Source organism: Phalangium opilio, unplaced genomic scaffold (genome assembly GCF_054372755.1).
Source record: "Phalangium opilio isolate 3A_F unplaced genomic scaffold, DU_Popi_V2 ptg000061l_1, whole genome shotgun sequence".
Classification (NCBI taxonomy): Eukaryota; Metazoa; Arthropoda; class Arachnida; order Opiliones; family Phalangiidae; genus Phalangium; species Phalangium opilio.
The window spans coordinates 496,893-519,712 of NW_028324178.1; the positions used below are offsets into that span (position 1 = coordinate 496,893).

The window sequence follows — 22,820 nt, forward strand, 5'->3', positions numbered from 1 at the left end:
GGGTGGGCTCGTTTCACCAAACTTTTGGGTAACATCCGAACGCGCTAATCATCACGGTGAGGAAGCTTAGACATTACATGGCCGTCAGGTACTGTGGAAAAACTTTGACTTTTTACGTTACATCTGAGACTTCAAAACTACGTTCCCGGGTGTACTCGAAACCACCAAACTTTCGGTTAACTGCCGAAGGCGCAAACCATTGCGTCACGGAAGCTTTGAAATTAAATTGTCCTCAGGTATTGTGGAAAAACTTTGACTTTTTACGTTACACATGAGACTTCTCAACAACGTTCTTGGGTGGGCTCGAACCACCAAACTTTTGGGTAACAGCCAAACGCGCTAATTATTGCTACACAGAAGCTTTGAAATTAAAAGGTCATCACGTTCTGCGGGAAAACTTGGACTTTTTACGTTACTTATAAAACTTCACAACAACGCTCCCGCGTGGGCTTGAACCACCAACCTTTCAGTTAACAGCCGAACGAGCTAATCATCACGCCAAGCTTAGAAATTACATGATTGTCAGGTACTGTGGAAAAACTTTGACTTTTTACGTCTCTTATAAATCTTCCCTACAACGTTCCCGGGTGGGCTCGATCCACCAAACTTTCGGTTAAAAGCCGAACGTGCTAACCTTTGTGCCACGGAAGCTTAGAAATTAAATGATCGTCAGTTATTGTAGAAAAACTGTAAATTTTTACGTTACTTATAAAACTTCACACCAACGCTCCCGGGTGGGCTCGAACCGCCAACCATTCAGTAACAGCCGAATGCGCTTACCATTACGCCAAGGAAGCTTAAAAATTAAATGATCGTTAGATATTGTGGAAAAATTGACTTTTTACGTTACTTGTAAAACTTCACTCCAAAGCTCCCGGGTGGGCTCGAACCTCCAACCTTTCGGATAACAGCCGAAAGCGCTAATCATCACGCGAAGGAAGCTTAGAAATTACATGGTCGTCAGGTACTGTGGAAAAACTTTGACTTTTTACGTTACATCTGAGACTGCTCAACAATGTTCTTGGGTTTGCTCGAACCACCAAACTTTTGGGTAACAGCCGAACGCGCTACATAGAAGCTTTGAAATTAAATGGTCATCAGGTACTGCGGGAAAACTTGGACTTTTTACGTTACTTATAAAACTTCACAACATTGCACCCGGGTGGGCTTGAACCACCAACCTTTCAGTTAACAGCCGAACGCGCTAATCATCACGCCAAAGAAGCTTAGAAATTACATGATTGTCAGGTACTGCGGTAAAACTTTGACTTTTTACGTTACATGTGAGACGTCACAACACCGCTCTCGGGTGGGCTCTAACCACCAGCCTTTCGTTTAACAGCCGAAAGCGCTAACTATTGCTCCTCGGAAGCTTTGCAAAAGATTGATCGTCACGTATTGTGGAAAAACTTTGACTTTTTACGTTACTTATAAAACTTCACTCCAAAGCTCGAGTCCCGGGTGGCCTTGAACCTCCAACCTTTCGGATAACAGCCGAACGCCCTAAACTTTGCGCCAAGGAAGCTTAATATTTAAATGATCGTCAGGTATTGTGGAAAAACAACGTGCACTTGTAGAGCAAAAATTTTACTTTCTAAATATGTATTTAAATTATACTGAGGTACAAATCTGAATATGAAATTAATATTTTTCAAAAATATCACCGGCCGAAACCCTATTTATTTTTGTAATTAATCCTGCTCTAATTAAGGTGTTTAATTGAGTAGAGAGCGATATGTGTACTTTTAGAACGCATACTTAATTATAAATTAAATTTGAATCCAATAGGTAAACATTATAAAATAAAACGCAAAAATCGAAAGAAATAAATAATAGTTTAAATAAATGAAAACTTAAATTATTTTGGTTATTAATCTTGATCTAATGAAGGTGTTTAATTGCTGGCAAAATTAAAAATAGAACGTAGAACGAAATGTTTTCTTTTAGAATAAGTATTCAATTATAATTTTAATTAAATTTGAATCCGATAAGTAAACATTATAAAATAAAACGAAAAAAAATAATAATTAAAAACAAAATAAAATGAAGACTGACCTATTATTATTAGCGGTGGTGGAATTTGAACTCGTCGATTCAACTCCATAAATGTTAAGTGTCTGATCACTCATGACGTCGTTGCCGACTTCGGAATTACACTTCGGCGGAGGAGTTTCTCGATGGACACTTAAGGAATTAGGCCTAAAAAGAAAAATCGGAATTAAAGGTTAAATAATTATAAATTTCGAAAGAAGGAGCCAGCCAGCGCCGAGGATTTGTTAAACGAGAAGCCTTGTATCGGTTCCAACTTCCACCTAAGGTTAATCAATTTTTATAAAACATAATAAAACACTCACTCATTTGGTAACGCGGCTGCTGGTAATGTCGCATTTTCAACATGACTCAAGGCTATTGGGGTAAAAAAAGGGTGGTCTTAAATACAAATAAATATGACATAACGACCTTCGTTTTAAAGTTTAACCTTAACCATTTTCACATGGTAAGATTTATTCGAGGGGTAATACACTTTTAACGAAAAATTTTAATAGACCCAAGTGTTTTAAATTATTTATAGTCGTCTGTGGATATTTAATATTAAATGATTTTAACTAGTTTTAAATTAAATATAAAGAAAGGCTTACCACTGTGGGGATTTTCACTTAATGATTGATTTAGGTTAAGGTTTAAGAAGGCATTGTTGTCAGCAACAAAGTCACACTTTCGGTTCGAACCTTATTTAAAAAAATATGCATAAATAAATAAATAAATATTTTGTAAAGGCTTATATCTTCAGATCTACAGTAGATAGAAAAAAATGTAAAAACATCCTCAGAAAGTAGACATTCCGTAGACCATTCCCTCAAATGTTCATCAATTTCTTACTTTTAATAAAATTGCTATAAATTGTTTTATAATTATAACCAGAACTTTATACTGTATATTTTGAATTACAACGAGGTGTTGAATCATAATAACAAGATTATTAAATATGCCGGGCCGCCCAAGTTGACGTTCGTCGAGTTGAACATAAAACGGGGTCAAAGATAACAGTCTGAAAAATTGATTTGAAAAAAAAGCACAGAATTTTTTCTGTTTTCTTGTATTTTATATAGTCTGCTTTAAATAACTAATATGACGTAAATCTCTACTAACTAGTTACGTAATATAATAGAAACCAGATCACCCTGATCAAACTAAAATACTTTAACCATTAATTTTAGGAATATATATTACGGACAAACAAACACAGAGGCAAAACGGACGCCCGTTTAAGCTAGCTATACATAAAAATCACAGGGAACCATATAAAATTCATAAAAAATGAAAAAACACCCGTACATATTTCAAACCAGGATATCAGAGAATATCAACGCCTTCCTAAAACACCATACAAAATAACTAACCTTCACGCTAGCATAATACAGTTATACAACTTCAAACCCAAATAATTATAAATGGTAATTAAATATTTGAGAAATTAACTAATTTAAATAAATAATGCCGTGGGGAATTTCTGAATTAACTATTATTGTAGGCCTATAACTAATAATTACGAATTACTAAATATTTAGGGAAAAATTCAATAGAAGACGAAAAATATGAATAGATAGAAATGAAATAATATATATAAAATCAGCCTTACTCTTACGTCATAAACAGAAATAAACGGATGTGTACGGGTATTATGAATTATTTTGAAGGTCTAATCGAGCGAAGACATGGACGTAAGTAATTAACTATAAGTTTAAAATGACTTCTATACTCGTCTAACTTAAACCATTTTACGAAAAATTGGTGGAACTATAGGCTTTGGTTAATTATTTGTCCCCTTATCAACAAGTAACCGCGATGGAGGGTTCATAGTGAGTAACACCTTTTTTAGACCAAGATAACGGATAACACTTCGAAGGATGACTCATAGTGCTTATATCTTTTTTATAACCCTCAAGGTGGATTAGCTATGCATAGGTTTTTTAGTATAATTTAGTAATTTTTCTACTGTGGTATTAGAGAAATTCATTGGAACCGTGTTTGCGCGTCTAAGGTATAGAAATGACCTCGAATAGCTAAACCACCCTATAATCTAATCCCCGGGCAATTTTGGGGGGTGAAATATACAATAAGGGGCCATAAAAAGTTTCCTTACCGTAGAATTTATTTAGTTGAACTTTAAACCCACCTTATTTTAATTTAACCTTATTCTTAACCGTAGTTTAATGACATGACAATACCACATGACGTTAATTTTCAAATTTCATTGTTGCCAGTGCCTAGGGCACGTTTCTAGTTGGCCAATGAACTTGTTTTAACTGTTAAAAAATATAAATTTTGATATGTACATACTCTTGTACAGGCGTGTTTTTCCATGTACATACACTTTAAGATAAATTTCTAACAAGATTTATAGTCTATCATAAAAAATTTCAACTTCCATCTTAACCTTAGTGATATTTATTATGTCTATGTTGGGAAAGTTTGCATAGAAATAGGCCAAAACAAGGAAACACCTCCGAAGCCCCCTGTAGCACGATTTACGCTCATCTTCCAGGGAAGAGGCGTAGGTCTAAGCCTTTGTCATAACTAAGTTAAATGTCAAGTCGTCAACCAGGGACAAACGTAGAGCTAAGCCTATGTGGTTATTAAGTTAACGAGCTTACCATAAAGTCCGGTAGTATTTGCTTTTAACAGGTTGAGAGGCTCGTACAATAATAAACACCACACTGTATCCAATTGACAAAGGCTTATAATACACACGTAAAATTTAAACTACTAAGGGCGCGGGAGCCGCCACCGTCTTTGATTCAATCACAAAGCCGACACAGACACGACTGAGTCTACACCCCCGATTGAAGGCTGCTTCCCGCCACTTCCCTCTCCACATTGCATCACTGATTAGACCCTTGAGCGTGAGAAAATAACTAGGCTTACAGCGACATCTATAAATGTACGGTTTAATTTAAATAATAGTACTTTTTACCTCTCCGAGTGACGTAGTCCAGGAGAGGTTCTGTAACGGCCGGCGGCCGTGTCTGTCTGTCTGTGTGTCTGTCTGTCCGTTGTTACACCCACGTGACCGCGTTCGCAGTTTGCGTATCGGAGCAAACGTGTTCGCCATTTCTGAACTGCTTTCACAGTCACGGAAATGGCTACTCTACTTGAATTCTCACACCACCATCTTCTGGTCTTTGTTCATCCCACACGGACACCAGTCTGTACTTACTGGCTTCTAATGACCACCATCTTCTGGTCTTTGTTCATCCCACACGGACACCAGTCTGTACTTACTGGCTTCTAATGACCACCATCTTCTGGTCATTGTCCATCCCACATGGACACCAGTCTGTACACACTGGCTTCTAATCACCACCATCATCTGGTCTTTGTCTATCCCACATGGACACCAGTCTGTACACCTGGCTTCTAACACCACCATCTTCTGGTCTTTGTTTTTGTCCATCCCACATGGACACCAGTCTGTTCACCTGGCTTCTACTCCATCGAAATCGTTTGGTTTAAGACATTCGCGGCGATCAGCTAGGGTTACGAGAAACGTCTAGCCGCTCCCTAGGGTAGGATCGTCTACCAAAGGTTTTCGCATTTGCGGTTGTTCTTGCTTTTAACTGTAGTTCGACACCCTTATATACTACCTATTTGAGTAAGGCGAAGCAACCGGCGTATGCTTCATTTCAAACGCCAATATTAGTCAAGTCTCTCAAGAATTTTTAATTGTTCTTTTTAAAACGATGTAACGCTGAATAAGGTGAATAACTAACGAAGAAAATATATTATAATAATTATATTTATTATATTTATTTTAGTATTTAAGGTAATCTTGTCTCTCAAAACAAAATTAATACGGAAAGGGTAAAACAGCAGTCTATGTGTTTGTCTGTCCGTTGTTACACTAGTGCTTCGCGTTAGCAGTTCGCCTTGTGTTGATGTGGAAAGAAATTCTACAAAACCTTAATATTTGGTTTTCTCATAATTTAAAATTAATATATGGAAATACTTTTCGTAATTTCTATGCCTTTAGTAGTTTTGTAGCTTTAAAGCTCTGTTTCATTTTGATATCCCAAGAATATTTTTATAATTATTATTTGAAATGGATGTTTATATATTACTTAAGCTATACTACATCTGTTTATAGCATAATCCTTTCGTTTTTGATAAGAAGAAGAACGATACTATGTCGGTCAAATGAACTTTTATTTGTCAATAGGCTTAGTGAACCCAAAAGTAAAGGCTTGGGTTTGGTTCTCGTTTCTGTAATGCAGAGACATTAACGGTTCAGAGTGGGCCGAAAGTTAAATACACTTTTAAATAATCAGGCTTAGATTTTATAATTGAATAAACCATCATGGTGAAAATCTAAGCCGCGTTCAGCAGAGCTCAGCGCTGTTAGCAGTGTCGTACAGAAGGGGATTTTGTTTTTGAATTTTAACGTCACGGTGCTCAGCGCGGTCACCAAAGAAAATAGTCGGGTATTAGGATAACGTGACGTAAAACTCGTAGTTCTCAGCTTGGCTGTAAAAACATGGAGGTATTATTACAAATAGCTCTTGCTGATTCTGATGGGACTATACCTATTTAATTGGCGTGAAACCAGTTGATCACGCGAGAATTTTAAGAGACATGTTAGTCTTTTTAATTTTAATTATAAAGGCCGGTTTACAAAGGCGCGTAAAGCCGATACAACACTGGGCAGACGTTGAAGAAGAAGCGTTTTTAAATCTCGCGCCTGTAGACGCGCTCCTCCAACAGTTCCCTGTTTCCGCTTCGGTTCGTTCCCTGTCGTTTACATACAAGCGATACAATAGGTCGCCTATAAAGATATCGTCTGCTATTTGTGTCGGTAAATTTGGAGAAACGTGATCTAAAATGGCCGTGACGTTGTTGACAACACTTCTTCTACTCAAGAAAAAACTGTTATTAATGAAAAAGAAACGACTATTTCAATTAAGATTATAAAAAAACGTCTTGGTTTGGACCAAGGCCGAAAAAACAAACGATATGTCTGAGGTTTATCAGTTGACTGAAGTTTCAGATATTGCAATTTCTTTTTAAATTACTTTTATTCCTTTAATCCTTAATCAATATTTAATTCAATCAACTTATTTTTACTGTTAATCGATCTATTCCCTCTAAATTAATTTCAAAAATTACATATCTACGCTTTTTCAAGAATAATTCCATTTTCCGAAAACATTTTATCATGAAATTAATTATTTTGAAGGGAGTACGTGTTGGGTGACGAATATTGAATATTTGAAATATTATACGAAGTGTCTAAAAAGAGCAAGCGATCTTTGATATAACTCGAAAGGAAAATGTAAATATTTGATAGTGGATGCATATATTGGGGACGCGAATTTATACATTTAACTTCGAATATCGAAATGTTACATTTTTTTGTCGCGACTATGAAGGAAAGGTTGCACTGCAGTTTCCCTCTCCGAACTTCAAAGCTTCTTGGCCATAACTCAATCTAGATTTGGAACGTCATCACCCCTTACTACATTGTTGGCGTTACTTGTATTGTACACCGGTTACGTATTACGCGGAATGATTTTATCAGGCGTAGAGACCATTTCCGAAAACACACAGGGGCGAGGAGACCATTGGGGTATTCTTCCTTGCACCAAGGGCCATCGTCAGACGGTGCCAAAGTTCACTACAGGCGGGAGGAAAGTCAACTCGCACTGCCTCTAGCGGTGCTTCTAGGCGAGAGGGAGAAGACCCCAATGGCGGCATCGCCCCAGTGTTTTAGTTTCTCCTTATGTAATTTGTGTACGATCGGTCCATGGCAGTTCTGGTAAGGTATGATGTGTTCAACCATTTTATTTCCTCAGGAAATAACAAGTCATCGGAACTGAGAAGTATTTCTTTTTATGTAAACTTTACCCTTTCCTTTGGTTATATTTACACCGATATCATATTTTTCCAGTGCATAAAAGGAGAGCTACCTACTAAAAGAAACAAGACAGGACCGAGGTTGTTGCTTTGTCTTAAGTAGACAACATAAGTTTATAAATTAGTTTGAGCAAAATAAATTCTTTATCATAATTTCTTGACATCAGTCTTCCCAGCAACTTACAACAGATTTAACCTTTTTTGGTGCAAACTTGAAAATTTGTCAAGGCAACAAGAATTAAAACTGTGCTTCCAACTTAGTAATCATCGACACGAAATCCCTTCAAAATAATTAATTTCATGATAAAATGTTTTCGGAAAATGGAATTATTCTTGAAAAAGCGTAGATATGTAATTTTTGAAATTAATTTAGAGGGAATAGATCGATTAACAGTAAAAATAAGTTGATTGAATTAAATATTGATTAAGGATTAAAGGAATAAAAGTAATTAAAAAAGAAATTGCAATATCTGAAACTTCAGTCAACTGATAAACCTCAGACATATCGTTTGTTTTTTCGGCCTTGGTCCAAACCAAGACGTTTTTTTATAATATCTGTCCCTTCAGTCTTAATGTAATTAAAATTTGAATAATTTCATGTTTTTTGTACCGACATACATTTGGGGTGTATCTATTTCTAATAGCTTAAAGAAGTACTTAAGTATAGTTAATTATATGAACTCATATCCAATAACATAGTTTTCGAAAAGCATATAATGTTGTACTTTATATATGAAGTTAGTTCAAAAATGACAGTATTTGAAATGTAGAATAAATTTTTTTATTTGTTGTGTACACTCTAAACATATATCAATGAGAATTTTTGAGGAAATGCATCATGAGTAGAAGAGCTTGAAGACGATGTCTATATAAGCATATTGTGTTGTACTTTATTTATGAAAAGTTTAAAAACGACGGTATTTGAAATATGGAAGAAAAATATTTGTTTCGTACACTGTATACATATACAGTGTTGTCGAGATCAGACCAACAGCTTCCTTTATGTACAACCCCCAATACTGCCAACGGGTGATGTCGTGCTAAATTATACAGGGTGTAAATAAATGTTTAGAATTCATGTTTTATTGTATTTAAGTGACAACGAGTGGCAAGATACACAAAGAATACAGGAGAATATGCGTGAATGCAACAAAATATTTTAAAGCACAGTCCTACGATTAGTCTTAGAACCTGGGCCTCAAATTGCAACCTCTAAACTGTTTAGTAAACAACTCAACGTAAATATTCGAAGTGTCTACCATTGTGGTTGAGGCACTCTTCCAGATGACTGTCCGTGTCTTGCATTACATTTGCAACCACTAAACTCATGACGCATGGCAAGACTAATGGTATTGCCGTCTTAGGTACTTCTCGTCCGTTAAGGCTTGATGTAGGGGGATATGATTATGCCTGTAGTAATGCCCTTGTAAACTGGCACGAACAGTAGAATGGCTTAGTGCAACTTCTTGTTCCACCGCTCTACTACAAGCATGAGATTGGCTTCAAAACTTTCTACGATGTCAAAGTCTGTATCCTCATTACAGACTATACAGTCTCTTCTACGTTCACGATCTTGCACTATCGAAATGACGAAAGTCCTCGCACCCAAATGTCGGTGTGGAGACCGTTCGGCATAAAGCACTACCTTTAGTTGAACCAGAGAGAATTTTACACATGTGTAAAATTCTCTATGGTTGAATGTTACCGCGACCTTCACCCAAAATAAACTTGCTGCCCAATTTTTCCTGGTTAGAATAAGTTGGCATTTTGCTAGGAAACGAGACCAACTACTGTAATTCTACTACTTAGCGACACTGAAAGCCCCTTTATATCTAAAAAGACCGGAAGTTCCTCAAAGTTGAGTTTTCAAAGATTGTCAGCTTGAGCAGCAGGTCATAGTATGTATAGTGGTGAAGGTCGCTTTAACATTCGACACGTGACACCACGGTATGTTTGGTCCTCCAATGTCCTGACCCTATAGGTCCAAACAATTACCATCCAGTTTTTCGGCTCAGCGTTGCGGTATTGCCGGTCCCATTTGAAATACAATTTCTGTAGTGTTACAATTTTAACAATACGCCTGTTAAAAAGGCACAAATACCGAAAAAAGAAACCATTGTAATAAAGGTCGGCCCCCTAACCTTAAACTATGAACAAAATAAAGAAAACATAAAGGTTTCTTTGGGAATGACTTTGAAGCAGAAGGTCCGAGTTGTCTGAGGAACCGAGAAAAAAGGCCGTAGTGAAAACTAATCGTCGTTACGTAGCAGTTAGGACCGAATTTAATTAGTTAGTCTCGTCTTTTAGCAAAATGCCAGTGTATTCAAACCAGGGAAAATTGAACATGATGTTTACGAGGATTACCCAAAACGGCAAAACCTTTGCGTGAACTAATTGAAGCCGATCCATTATTTTTAGAAAGGTACTGTTCTCTGACGAGGCTATTTAAGGATGGTACCTTAAACCTTCATAACGTGCATTTTTGGGAGGGCATTCTTGGAAACCAAATTATCGGACCCTTTTTCTTGATAAGAAAATCTCTGAAGGCATTTACTTGGACTTCCTGCGTCATGAGTTCGTTGCTTGTAAAGTAATTGAAAGACATGGACAGATGAAGAGTGCCTGCACCACAATGGTAATCACATTGAACATTTACGTTGACGTTGATGTGTACCAAACGGATTCGATTAGAGGCTGTAATTTGAGGCCCAAATTCCAAGACTTATCGTAAGACTGTGCTTTAAAATTTTCTGTTGCTCCCCCCACTTGACTGGTATGCTAGGTGGTATTTCAGTAGAAGAAAATTTATTGAATTAGGGATAGCGAGAGATGGCTAGTGATATGGCTTAGTTATGGGCTAGACGCCCTTGTTTTATTGGCAACATTATTACATTGAATGTTGCCAGATTAAATTGTTGCTGGTGATTTGGCGAACTATGCTAATGATATATTAAAATTTAAATGGAAAAGTTTCATTTTGACACATTCCTTACCCTAAAATTTTGTGTTTGGAGCCTATTAATGCATTATAGTGATAATGTAATTAATTTTAGTGTTAAATAGGAAAACATTTAGGCTGAAAGAACAACTGGCGTAGTTTAATCTTATTTTGTTATTTCAGTTAAGGGTTATCTATAGTTACCCAAAAAAAACCTGTTGTTTTCGATTAATTTTAATTAAATATGATCATTAAGTTGAAATTAACGGCTTATCTTCTTTTACTAGTGTTATTTCAGTTTATTATACGAGTTTGAACAAGAAATTCTGCAAACTTTAGAGGAGTGACTGTTTGACTCTTGCAGAACAATCACTACTTTGCCCCAAAACTTTTAAATATCACGCCTTTTCAATGGCTCTCTTTTCAAAATGGGGAAAAAAGCTTTTAAATGACAATTTAATTAATCGTAAGAATTAAACAGGAAAATGGAGGCTGGGTGAAAGATTTGTTAGTTTAATTATAAGGTATCCATGAATTTACCCAAAACACGAATCTTTCACATTCTGGGAGCACTGCCGTGCTCCCAGCCAAGTCGAGCACTGACATCCTTTTCTCGAAGCAACTCGTGGCACTTTTAAGCCCACTGTAACTTCGTGATGGGTATAGGTGAAAGTCTGAAATTTTGCTTGCCGCGAGGACTGTCAATCCTAGCTATTGTTTCCAAATTTCAAGTTCCTACCCTATATGCTTTTCGAAATATCGCAGGTGAAATCTACCTTATTTTGTCACTCACTCACTCACCGATCATCAAAATTCTAAGGTACTTCTAGAGGAGATAGAAACTTAAAATTCAGGATTTAGTTTTCATTTATTTTATAAAGCACAGAAAAATTAAAACATCCCGAATTTTTTATAAAATTGTTCTTTAGTTCTTTATTTTAAAACTAGATGGCGCTGCCGTCTTTTCAACAGAAATAGTGTGTGTTCTTGATGAAAGGACGTAATGGTCCAAAGTTAACCGAAAGTTAAATATATATTAAAGCTAATAGGAGTAGTAGTTTAATAGAAATGTGTCGTAACTGATGCTACATTCTTTTATTAGGATATCGCGTACAATCTTTATTGCATATTCTCTGCGGGTCGAAAGGGGTAATTCAGCGTAAATATGGACAAACGTTAGCGATTATATTGGCAAACGAAGTACCACGAGAGGGTCTTGTTTTAATATAACTACCGAAGTATAACGAGAGGGTCTACAAAAAGAAGTGAGATCCTAAGAAAAACATTAACATGTACAAAAATGGGCCAAGCCTCGCTTCGTGCCCTCTCCGCCGTAAAAGTTCTGAAATCCCATGTAGAGCCAAGTCTGCCTTTTGGTCTCATTCAATCGCCAATTGAACAATTATGTTATAAATTAAGTACTTTTCCTAATTAATAACCAATATTCTTTGACTCTATCATTATTATACATCTTTGTTCGTATCAAAAATATCGTGACTTGGCAAGCGCAGGTGTACATAAGGTTATGCATAACTCGCCTTATAAACTTGTAAATAGGGTTATGCATAACTCACCATATAATTTGTACATAGGGTTGTGCATGACTCATCTTATAAACTTGTACATATCCCCTCGACCATAAACGATTTAGTGAATATCCCTTCGACTTCCTTTTAATATTACTTACTTGCGATTGCCAAGTCACGATATTTTTGATACGAACAAAGATGTATAATAATGATAGAGTCAAAGAAGATTGGTTATTAATTAGGAAAAGGACTTAATTTATAACATAATTGTTCAATTGGCGATTGAATGAGAACAAAAGGCAGACTTGGCTCTACATGGGATCTCAGAACTTTTTAGGGCGGAGAGGGCACGAAGCGAGGCTTGGCCCATTTTTGTACATGTTAATGTTTTTCTTAGGTTAATTATACTTGATTGAGTTTAATTTAACGGCTTATCTTGTTTATCTTGTGTGGATTTATTTTATAATAAAAGTTTCAATAAAATATTAACTTAAATTGCAATTACCCTAAAATTTTAATGTATGCGCTTTTGATGTATTTTAATGATCATTTAGATTAATTTGAAAGTGAAATAGGAAACTACTGTGGCTGTACGAAAAACTTGTGATGTTTTAATCTTAATTTGAGCGTGGTTCGTGAGAGTGGATTAAGCTTAAAATTTATTTGAATTTTTTACCCTATTTGCAATGTTTAGTGCAGTTTAATATTTTTGCCATATATTCATCATTATGGTACCCTAAACTTTTGGGTAGTTTAAACAGTTTATTTAAAAGTTATTTGAGCTTTTATCCAAAAATGTATATTTTGGTTTAATTTCACGTTAATTATATTTAATTGAGTTAAAATTAACGTAGGATTGTGTTTTGGCAGTGTACATTTAGGCTATAAAATGAGTTTAAATGTATACTTCACCTTAGTTGCAATTTTTAGTGGAGTTTTCGATTCTTATTTTACCCTAAACTTTTGAATTTCGCGCCTATTAAGGTGCTTTCGAGATAATTTAAATTAGCTTAAGTGTGAAAGAGAAAACATGGGGCTTTACCAACGGCTTGGTTAGATACAATCTTAATCAAGGACATCATTTAAGAGTTATCTGAGTTTTCATCCAAAAAAAATGTACATTCGGGGTTTAATTTCACGTTAATTACACTTAATTACGTTGAAATTAACTTGTCGTCAGTGCTCATTAAGCTTATAAAATGACTTTTAATAAATAATTCACCTTAACTCTAATGTTTAGAGGAGTTTTTGATTATTTCCAACACATTGCGTTAAATTTTTATCATATCCTGTGCTAGGTTTGTGGTAAAGATTATCTATACAATATGTTAATGAATGATGTTATTCTATAGTTTAGCTTGAATACCAGTAATTAAATCAAATACCTATACAATTCATAGCAATTTAAACCAATAAACAAACGGCAACGTGGACTGTGGAAATAGCAAACAACGTAACCCTCCGTTTCTAACGTGGTTACGTTGAGAGAATCTGTGATGTAAACATGAAAATTATTTGACTAATTAAATTATATAACGACACTGTCCTCCTGGATTAACCAGCACCACTGTTACTTATGAATTAAACAATCCACTGTTGGTAACAAATAGTTTATAAAATGATAACGTAACATCACAGTATAACTGATTCAATAGGACCAAAATTGTTTTAACGAATAATCTGGTCCTCTACATTGGTTTAGTTTTAAGGAATTATATCACACACCTTCACAATTAGTAGCATTTTAGTGAGATTAACAAATAATGAAACCGCGTATACCTGTCCTCAAATGAGAATGTTGAGTGAACTGCGCTAACCAGTAACCTATACACCACTCTTTTAACTGCCGTAGGAAAACACATTGAACATTTTGTGATCTTTCCTGTAATATTTTGAAGTTGAATTCATCACAGGGTGAAAACACTACCGTTGATTTCTAAACCATTAACAAATAATGAAACCCAGTATACCTCATACGTAACTCTCCGTTTCCAACGTGGTTACGTTGAGAGAATCTGTGCTGATGTAAACATGGAAATTCCTCTACATTGGTTTAGTTTAAGGAAATATATCACACACCTTCACAATTAGTAGCATTTTAGTGAGATTAACAAATAATGAAACCCTGTATACCTCAGTCCTCATATATTTGTTTGTAGCAGGAAACGAAGCAGACTGCGTATTTTTGGAATACAGAGCTGGAAATGAGCTTTTTTTATCTTGAAAGGGGAAAGACTATATAAATACTATATTACATAGACAAACTAAAATACAACTTAAGCCTTGGCCGTAAAGAACGTTCAAAAACTTACTTTAAATGATATAAAAACCTCTGGTAACTGTAATTATTTACCTGAATTACTTTTCTAGACGAAAATTCGACCTGATAACGACCTATTTCTTATTAAGGGTGCTACAGTTAATTAGAAAATACATATAAAGGTGCTCAAGCTCGGATGAAATAGTAAAGTAATCTGTCAGCGTCTACTGCTAGATAGTCTGACTCAAAAGTAATTTTGACGTACTTTCAGAATTAACTAAAATTAACATACTTAGAGTTAATTGATTTAAATTAAACTAGCCGATAGCACACCTTGAATACATAATTGTTAAATTAAGAGTATTCCGAAAAGTAACTTCGCTCTAGTTTTTCAGTTAGAGGTGGCTAAATATCACGAAAAACCCCATGTTAATCTCCATAGGAAAAATGGTAAAAGCATGTGAATTTTGCTTTAACGTTACAAAAGAGTATCAAGTCATATCTACAAGGGCCTACCGGCCCTGTAGAATTAAAGGAACGCAGGAGAAGAAGACGACGTTGGTGGGTACACCCTATATGGTTGGAGCGAAACCATGAAGGATATTATCACACACTGGTAAGCTATCTACATAGACAAGGCTTAAAGGCTTACTTGTATATGGAATTAATGATAAATCTTTAAAGCTTCAAAACATGCGATTGCACGATCACGTGTATTTTAAGAATTTTACACGTATGTCACCTCAATTATTCGATGAACTCGTTTCGTTATTGGAACCAAGAATTAAAAAGTACCCAGTATCTCGAGAACCCATTTCCCCAGGTCATAGATTGGCTATCACGCTGCGGTAAAATGAGTCTACCAGCAAACGTTCCGTAACAACGCAGGTAAAGTTTCATGATTTTGTTAAATCAAATAGATTCTTAACCACTGGAGATAGCTTTATGAGTATCGCTTACGGATTCCGAATTGGAAAATCTACGGCCCATTGTGTGATAAAGGACACTTGTGATGCCTTATGGGAAGTTCTACAACCCATATATCTTAAAGTGAGTAATTATTGAGATTATCGTAACACGTAACTAACAATATTGAACAGGCTCCGGCACGGGAGTCCTGGAAAGATGCCGCATACGAATTTGGCCGTCAATGTTAGTTTCCAAACTGCTGCGGTGCTGTGGATGGCAAACACGTCATCATCCAGCAACCTCCAAACAGTGGATCTATGTATTATAATTTATAAAGTAAATAATAGTGACAGTTCCAATGAATTGACTATTAACCACATACGTGTTGGCAGGGCACAAATTCCGTGGTACTAATGGCAGTAGTCGATGCTGCGTATAGATTCTTGGCTGTTGATATTGGAGGGTTTGGGTCTAGTTCCGACGGAGGTATATTCAAGGCTTCCGCAATCGGTTCAGCACTTGAAAGCAAACGACTGGGTTTACCATCCCCATCAAAATTACCATGAACCAACGTGTTTGCACCATATGTATTAGTGGGGGACGAAGCATTTCAACTTCAAGAACATTTCTTGCGACCGTATTCTTCAAAAGAATTGAACCCGAAATCTCGCGTTTTCAATTATCGTCTCAGTAGGGCCAGGTAAAAAGGCCTCGCTTATTAGTAAACAATAATGAAGACGTGCAACTACCTAGTTTAATGTTTAACCATGGATATGTCTTTTACAGGCGTTGCAGCGAGAATGCTTTTGGAATATTGGGTGCGCGCTGGAGAATATTTCACCGGTCAATGACCCTAGCACCTGACAATGTTGACAAAGTGATCAAAGCCACGGTAGTTTTGCACAACTACTTGATAACCAAAGAAGCACGTATGCCATCATCTGAAAAGGTGTACTCCCCTCCTGGATATTCGGATTTCACTGACAGCTTAGGAAATTATCGATATGGCGCGTGGAATGACGAACCCGATAACGCTCTTCATGATCTTCAGAGTACCAACGCTAGGAATTCCACGGAAAGGGCAAAGCGGTGCCGTGTGCATTATACAAACTATTTTTGGTCGGAAGAAGGAGCGGTTCCCTGGCAATGGGATATGCCTGGTGTAATTCGACAGTAATGTAATACAATGAAATGAAGAGTTTAGTCTACATTTTAATGTGTCAAGTGTACAAAATAATGTTATACATCTCTTATTTACACAACGTTCCATGTTGAAAGGAACGTCATGGGGTTTCATGTGTCATATATTTTCGAACAACTCTCATTAGTTCAGTTTCACAATCCAATTGCAAATTGTCAGGCACTAAAGTGAGGAGATCAGCCAAATATTTGCAAAAGCGTTGAGGACGTGTGTCGACGTGTTTTTGGCATTCGTGCGTAATTGAGGCTTCTAGAAGTCTATAATGATTGGGTTAGGACCTTTGAAAGCGTGAAAGAATGACATCGCCAGTTTGCAGGGTCATGCTGTTTTGGTAGTCATTATACAGTAGCGTGCCGTAGGACAAAATCCTAGAGCTTGGGTCATAGAAGACCGACCGCCGCTAGCTGGTTGTTGTTTGGAACTATGTCTATCTATACTCACCGGTCAACCCTTGATAATTCCTTTTCAACATTGGTGACCTCGACATCTTTATCACAGACAGTATCTGGAACGCGCTTCCTTTTTTTTTGGTGGTTGGATGGTTGATGCCCTGGTCATACCCTTGTGTCCTGAACCTGAGGCATTGTCACCATCTAGGGTCGGCATGTTGTCAGATGCTACTACAGTTTCACGCACCGTTGGAGTTGTTTTGGGGCCTGAGCTTGAGATGGTGTCACCAGCTGGATCGAGGATTTCAGGACATGATGTGTTCGTTTTGGAGGTTGAAGGCTGATCAAATTCAAGGCCAATGTCAACGAGAGGTTCTTCTCTGCTGTCAATGTCTTCATCCCAGAGTGTTTCACATCCAATTGACTTAAGTACCTGCAGTGATTTGCAGTTCAGTTTACCTAACTACCACATCTAGTGGTACTAGACCGTCCCTAGTGTCTTGGGTAAAAACACTGTGCGGTAGCTACACGTATGGGTGGGGTACTTGCTTAAGCTATGTACTTACTTTGTCCGCGTCTTCACCATCATTTTCATCATTGGTCTCATTACCACATTCTTGAATGTTTGACACGGTGCTAATGTGTTCAATTGGCGTGGTTGTTATATTGTTTAAGTTATGTCCATAACGATTATATTAAACGACCAAATACTTACTCTCGACGAGTAACCACATCCTTCAAAAACATTAGCTGTCTGAAAAAGGGCCATTTAGCTAAATTTATATCAGACTCTTCCACGTATTGTTGGCCGGACATTTTTTGACTTATGGCATGGAAATTTGTACGGAATTGGTCCTTCAAGTACTTCCACATATTCTTAACGTCCTTGACTATTGAAGCAATGTAAGGTGTGTCCAATTACATTTTTGAACTATACGAATTACAATACGTTTACTAATACTGACCAGACATCTTCATTATGGCTGATACTTCTTGCCATTTTACACCTTGTACATTTTGGTCTCGGTAGTTGACATTTGTTTTATCCCAGATTTCCGGGTAATTTGTGATGACATTAATAAGTGTTTCCTTTCTTTCAGCATCTTTTTGCCTGATTGAGGACTTTAATGCCTTGTGTTGCTCTTTTTTCTCTTTTAATGACATTTTCAGTCCCCTATTTTCCCTTTGAACCCACGTTCATACGACGCTTAAGCAGACGAAATACAACATTGCCTCCCATTGGTTGTCATAGGCACGTGACATTTCGCTAGAGCTAAACGCTGACACCCATCACGCGAGAATATCTGCCGTGGCAGATCGGGAGCTCGTTCACAAATTCAGCCTAATACGTCATTAAAAGCCCGTTTCTGTTCAGCTATCGCGCGCGTGTGAACGATCTCGTGAGAACTAAAAATCCGATTAAGCGTCAGGCATATACTTTCGGCTTCCAATTTTGGGCTTTCTCGCGCCTTTGTAAACCGGCCTTAAAAGTTGTTCTTATCTATCTCTATAAATATGTTATCATACAATTTTTGTTAAGCCTTGGTACCTTGCACGCTGTATTCATTATTGCGCTAGCGTAATTTTTAAAACACCGATGACCGGAGAAAAGCGTTCAGCAAAGCTATGACGACAGAGCTCGCCGGTTAACGTTTTCCAAAATCCGCTGTCTTTTTTGGTGAGCTCTGCTGAACGCAGCCCAGATCAGTGAAAGGTCTGATCGTAATCGGATTATAGCTTCGTGTTTTCATGGTGCCTTTCAGTGCGTGTAGCCACAAATAAGCTTTGGTGTTATGAAACCTTAAGAGTCATGTGTAACAAACTAAGAAAATCGTTAAGGTGAAACGAGAGGCTAGTGTTTACACGGCAACCCTGTTGTGAATCTGGCTTTGAACATAGAGGGTATACAGTTGAGGAGTAGAAAATTGGGCCTTTACAAACACGTAAAGGTAATATCCCTGCAAAGTTTTATCTCTTCATTTCCCGTTTTCCCCCCATCGGATGATTTTAATGTGTACAAGTATATCCTTATTGGATGTAAAATGTCGTCTGATTTAGAGTATACTCCCTATGCTTTGTATACCTCTTTAAAGGGAGGGTGAAGAGGAAAATCAAGTGATTTTTTATCGATTCCTTAACTAAAAATAATACTTCTTTGCATATTAAAAAAATTATGAAATAGCTGTGAAACTTTTAAAAAATAAAAAAAGACGACGAATTTGGTCGATTTTCAAAAATTTTAAACAAGGACTGCCGACCAATCAGAGAGCGCCCTCTTTCGAACCTATTCAAAGGGCAAAATCGCGCGCTTTCGCGGCGCGCTTACCCATACTTTTCTGAGGCGTAAATTGTGGAACAGAGGCGCTTTAGAGTTTAGAGACCCAGCTTTCTTAATTATATCAGATAAAAACTCAAAATACATCGGAATAGTACTTCTTTTTAAGGTTTTACGCCATATTTATTAAAAATTTCGGTTTAGTTTTATAAGTGAGCGGAGAAAACTACTATAAACATCTGCTAAACGCCAAGGCTTAGTGGTGAGTGACAATTTCCTTTTTATAATGCAAAACTGCAAATGTACCAAATATATATATTATCCATATAAAAATGTTAATCTAACGAATGTGTTCGCAGTTGAAGTGATAAACAAAAGCCAGTGACAAATATCATCATGTCAAGCGCAATTTGCGCAGTACGAGGTTGCCCTATTACCGCGGAAAACGCCAAGGCGGAAGATATCCAATTACATCATTTTCCAAAATTTCCTGAGAATAGAAAATTATGGTGCATGGCATTGGATAAACGTGATGACTGGGTTCCCCGAGAAAAGTTGAGAGTGTGCTCAAGGCATTTCACACCAAGTTCATATGGTTCCAGTGAAATTCGGAAATATTTGAAAAGAACGGCTGTACCAAGTGTTTGGGGACCCATTTTATCTCTCAAAGTTCAAAAATGCACCAAGATGGATAGCAAAGAAACTTTTGGAAATGTTGGAACATCTGCTGGCTCTGAATCAAGAATGAATTCAACCAAAAATTTCCAAGTAATAAAGAAATGGTTTTCTTCAGGTATTGTTCTAACCTCTGCAATATTCTTTGACTTATTAGATGAAAAACAAAGCGAAATGCCAGATGAAAAAAAGGACAAAATGCCAAAAGAGTTCTATTGAAGAAGATTGCTTTGAGGACCCTGTTTTTTCTGATGATGAGGATATTTTCCATGAGGAACTAGTGCCGGAACCCATTGGTTCTTCGGGATCTACTCTTGCATTGGGTATTGATTCAAGTTCGTCATACGAGCCTAGTCCTTCTGGTACTCAAGAAAGTGAAGAAATAGAGTCAGAAGACGAGTTAGTATACAACGTTTTACACTTATGTTCAGGTTTTCTAATTTTACAAATATGTTGAGCTAGATGTTCAGAGGGGTTTGTTCCTGAAACCAAACCACACCTAGAGGATAAATACTTGGGTTTTCTCTCCCAATTGCTCCTCCTATTCAAATTTTGCCGAAAACCAGACTGCCAAAACCCAATCATCCATTTGAGTAGAAAGGTTTCAGGAACATGTTTGACAGTGACGACTGAATGTTTAGCGGGTCACGAGGACATTTGGGAAAGCCAACCTAGATTTGGACTAACTACGTGGGGGAATTACCTACTGGCAGCATCAATGTTTTTCTCAGGAGAAATACCTGCGAAGTGTTTGAGAGTTTTTAAAAACTTGAATATTAAAGTTTTTTCAACAAGAATGTATTTCATTTATCAAAGGATGTTTCATCCCCTAATAGAAAAGGTATGCTCTTGAATAGATGTTGGATGTTTTCGCTCTTTTCTAATAAAAACCATGTAGTTCTGGGTTGCCGAACAAGAAAAACTACTACTCTTAGATCCCTTGAAGAAATACACCCTTTGTGGTGATGGCCGAGCTGATAGCCCTGGTTTTTCGGCAAAGTATGGAACATATACTTTTATGGATGCGGAAACTAACAAAATTGTTCATATTGAAATTGTTCAAGTACTAAAATACTTGCCTACTTTTATTGGATATTTAAAATAAAATTACCCCTAATTTTAGTCAACTGAAGTAACTTCCTCTAACCAAATGGAACTAGAGGGTTTGAAAAGAGGATTGAAATTTTTCTCAAACATGATGATTGTCATTGGGAAAATTGTCACAGATCGTAATCAAGGAGTGATAGCTTATCTGAGGGACAAACACGCTGATATTGCTCACGAGTTTGATAATTGGCACGTTGCCAAAAGTAGGAGTCGGATATGATTTGAGTTGTTTGACAACTATAGACTATTTTACGCACCCAATTAATTCTGTTTTATGTTTAGAAATAAAGATTAAATTAGTTGCAATTGGTAAAATTAAAAAGAACAATGCAGTAAATTGGTGGATACCCGGGATAACTAATCACGTATACTGGATTGCGGCATCATCGTCAACCAAAGATGAAAGAATAGCTAAGTGGGTCTCACTACTAAATCACATTACTGACGTTCACGAAGGACATTCTAAGGAATTTCCAAGATGTATGCATGGGCCAATTGAAAAGAAAGATGAGAGAGTATGGCTTCAAAGAGGTAAATAATTCTTTTGGTAGCAGCCTATTGTCCAACCTAAGTTTCTTTACCTTTGTTAGGAACTAAACTATTTGAGGAAGTTAGCAAAGTCATAAATAACCCATATACGCTTGCGGCTATTTGCCAGCTTTCAACCAAATATCAAACCTACTCGGTGGAAGTGTTTCACTCCGTTCTCAATTCATTTTGTCCAAAAATGTATCATTTTACGAAAGATTCCATGTACTCGAGGTTTGTTGGATTCAAAAATAATCGGTAGTTTCTTAGTTGCTAAGTATGATAATCACAAATGTAAATTTGAAACGTACGGTATGCCTTGCTGCCCTTCACTATAATGAAAATGGTAAAAAAACAAGCTGTAACAGCTGAAGGAGTAGAAGAATATTACATAAATTACCCTAAAGCTAAAGGTGGCATTGCTACAGTAAAGAAAGTGTTAGAAGAAAGCACATATGGTAAATTAAATTTCATATGCCTCAAATTATCAGCATATTTAAACTGATACATGTTATCTCAATGCGTGTTTAGATAGAGGTAACGGGCAACAGTTTCCTAAAATAATTATCTCCTTTCTAATTATCTTGCAGAATATGTCGAAAAACTAATGGAACTGGCTTATGAACAAGCCGTTCTGCACCCCGTGGCTACGGATTTAGTCACTTCACCATCAAAAGCAGCCACGCTATCATCTTTGTATTCAAAGGATGTTAGTAAAAGTGAATTAATTTCAAAATTCAGATCAAGATTCAATTAGTTTTTGAATGTAAAGATCAACAATAACATTTTAAAAAGAAAATACATCTTGAGACATGACTCATATATTACTCTTGGTTTTTGGGAGGGCTATTTCTAAGTGAATTAGGGAGAAAAAATTTCCTAAACACTATTCCTACATATTATCTTCTTATATATCTATATAAATCAAAGTCTTGACTGACTGATAATCAACGCCCAGCCCAAATAGCTTGCCCTAGAAGGCTGAAAATTTGCAGGAACGTTAATCATAAGTAGAAGACGAGTACTAAGAAAGATTTTTCCAATCCGCCGCCATCTTAATAAATGGCGCCCAGAAATGTAAAAGATCTTCTCTATGCAACA

General features: G+C 36.6%; 1 protein-coding gene and 1 long non-coding RNA gene across 9 annotated transcripts; one reads left to right on the forward strand and one right to left on the reverse strand.

Moving 5' to 3' along the window:
• Nucleotides 1–8,666: 8,666 nt before the first annotated feature.
• LOC149663507 (uncharacterized) lies at nt 8,667–14,863 on the reverse strand. Of its 8 annotated transcripts, none has more exons than XR_016368329.1 (4): nt 14,509–14,794; nt 14,346–14,454; nt 11,387–14,257; nt 8,667–8,948 (listed from the first exon to the last, which is right to left on the reverse strand). It is a non-coding gene; the product is annotated as an uncharacterized LOC149663507 (long non-coding RNA). The 8 variants fall into 8 exon arrangements; XR_016368331.1 differs by lacking the exon at nt 8,667–8,948 and having other exon boundaries at nt 11,696–14,257; nt 14,346–14,418; nt 14,509–14,594; nt 14,729–14,863; XR_016368328.1 differs by lacking the exon at nt 8,667–8,948 and having other exon boundaries at nt 11,696–14,257; nt 14,509–14,594; nt 14,729–14,863.
• A 507-nt stretch (nt 14,864–15,370) lies between these two features.
• LOC149663508 (uncharacterized) lies at nt 15,371–15,879 on the forward strand. The gene is made up of 3 exons (XM_089841875.1): nt 15,371–15,483; nt 15,556–15,685; nt 15,793–15,879. The coding sequence occupies exons 1-3, from the start codon at nt 15,371–15,373 to the stop codon at nt 15,877–15,879; spliced, it is 330 nt and encodes a 109-aa protein (XP_089698001.1).
• Nucleotides 15,880–22,820: the final 6,941 nt, after the last annotated feature.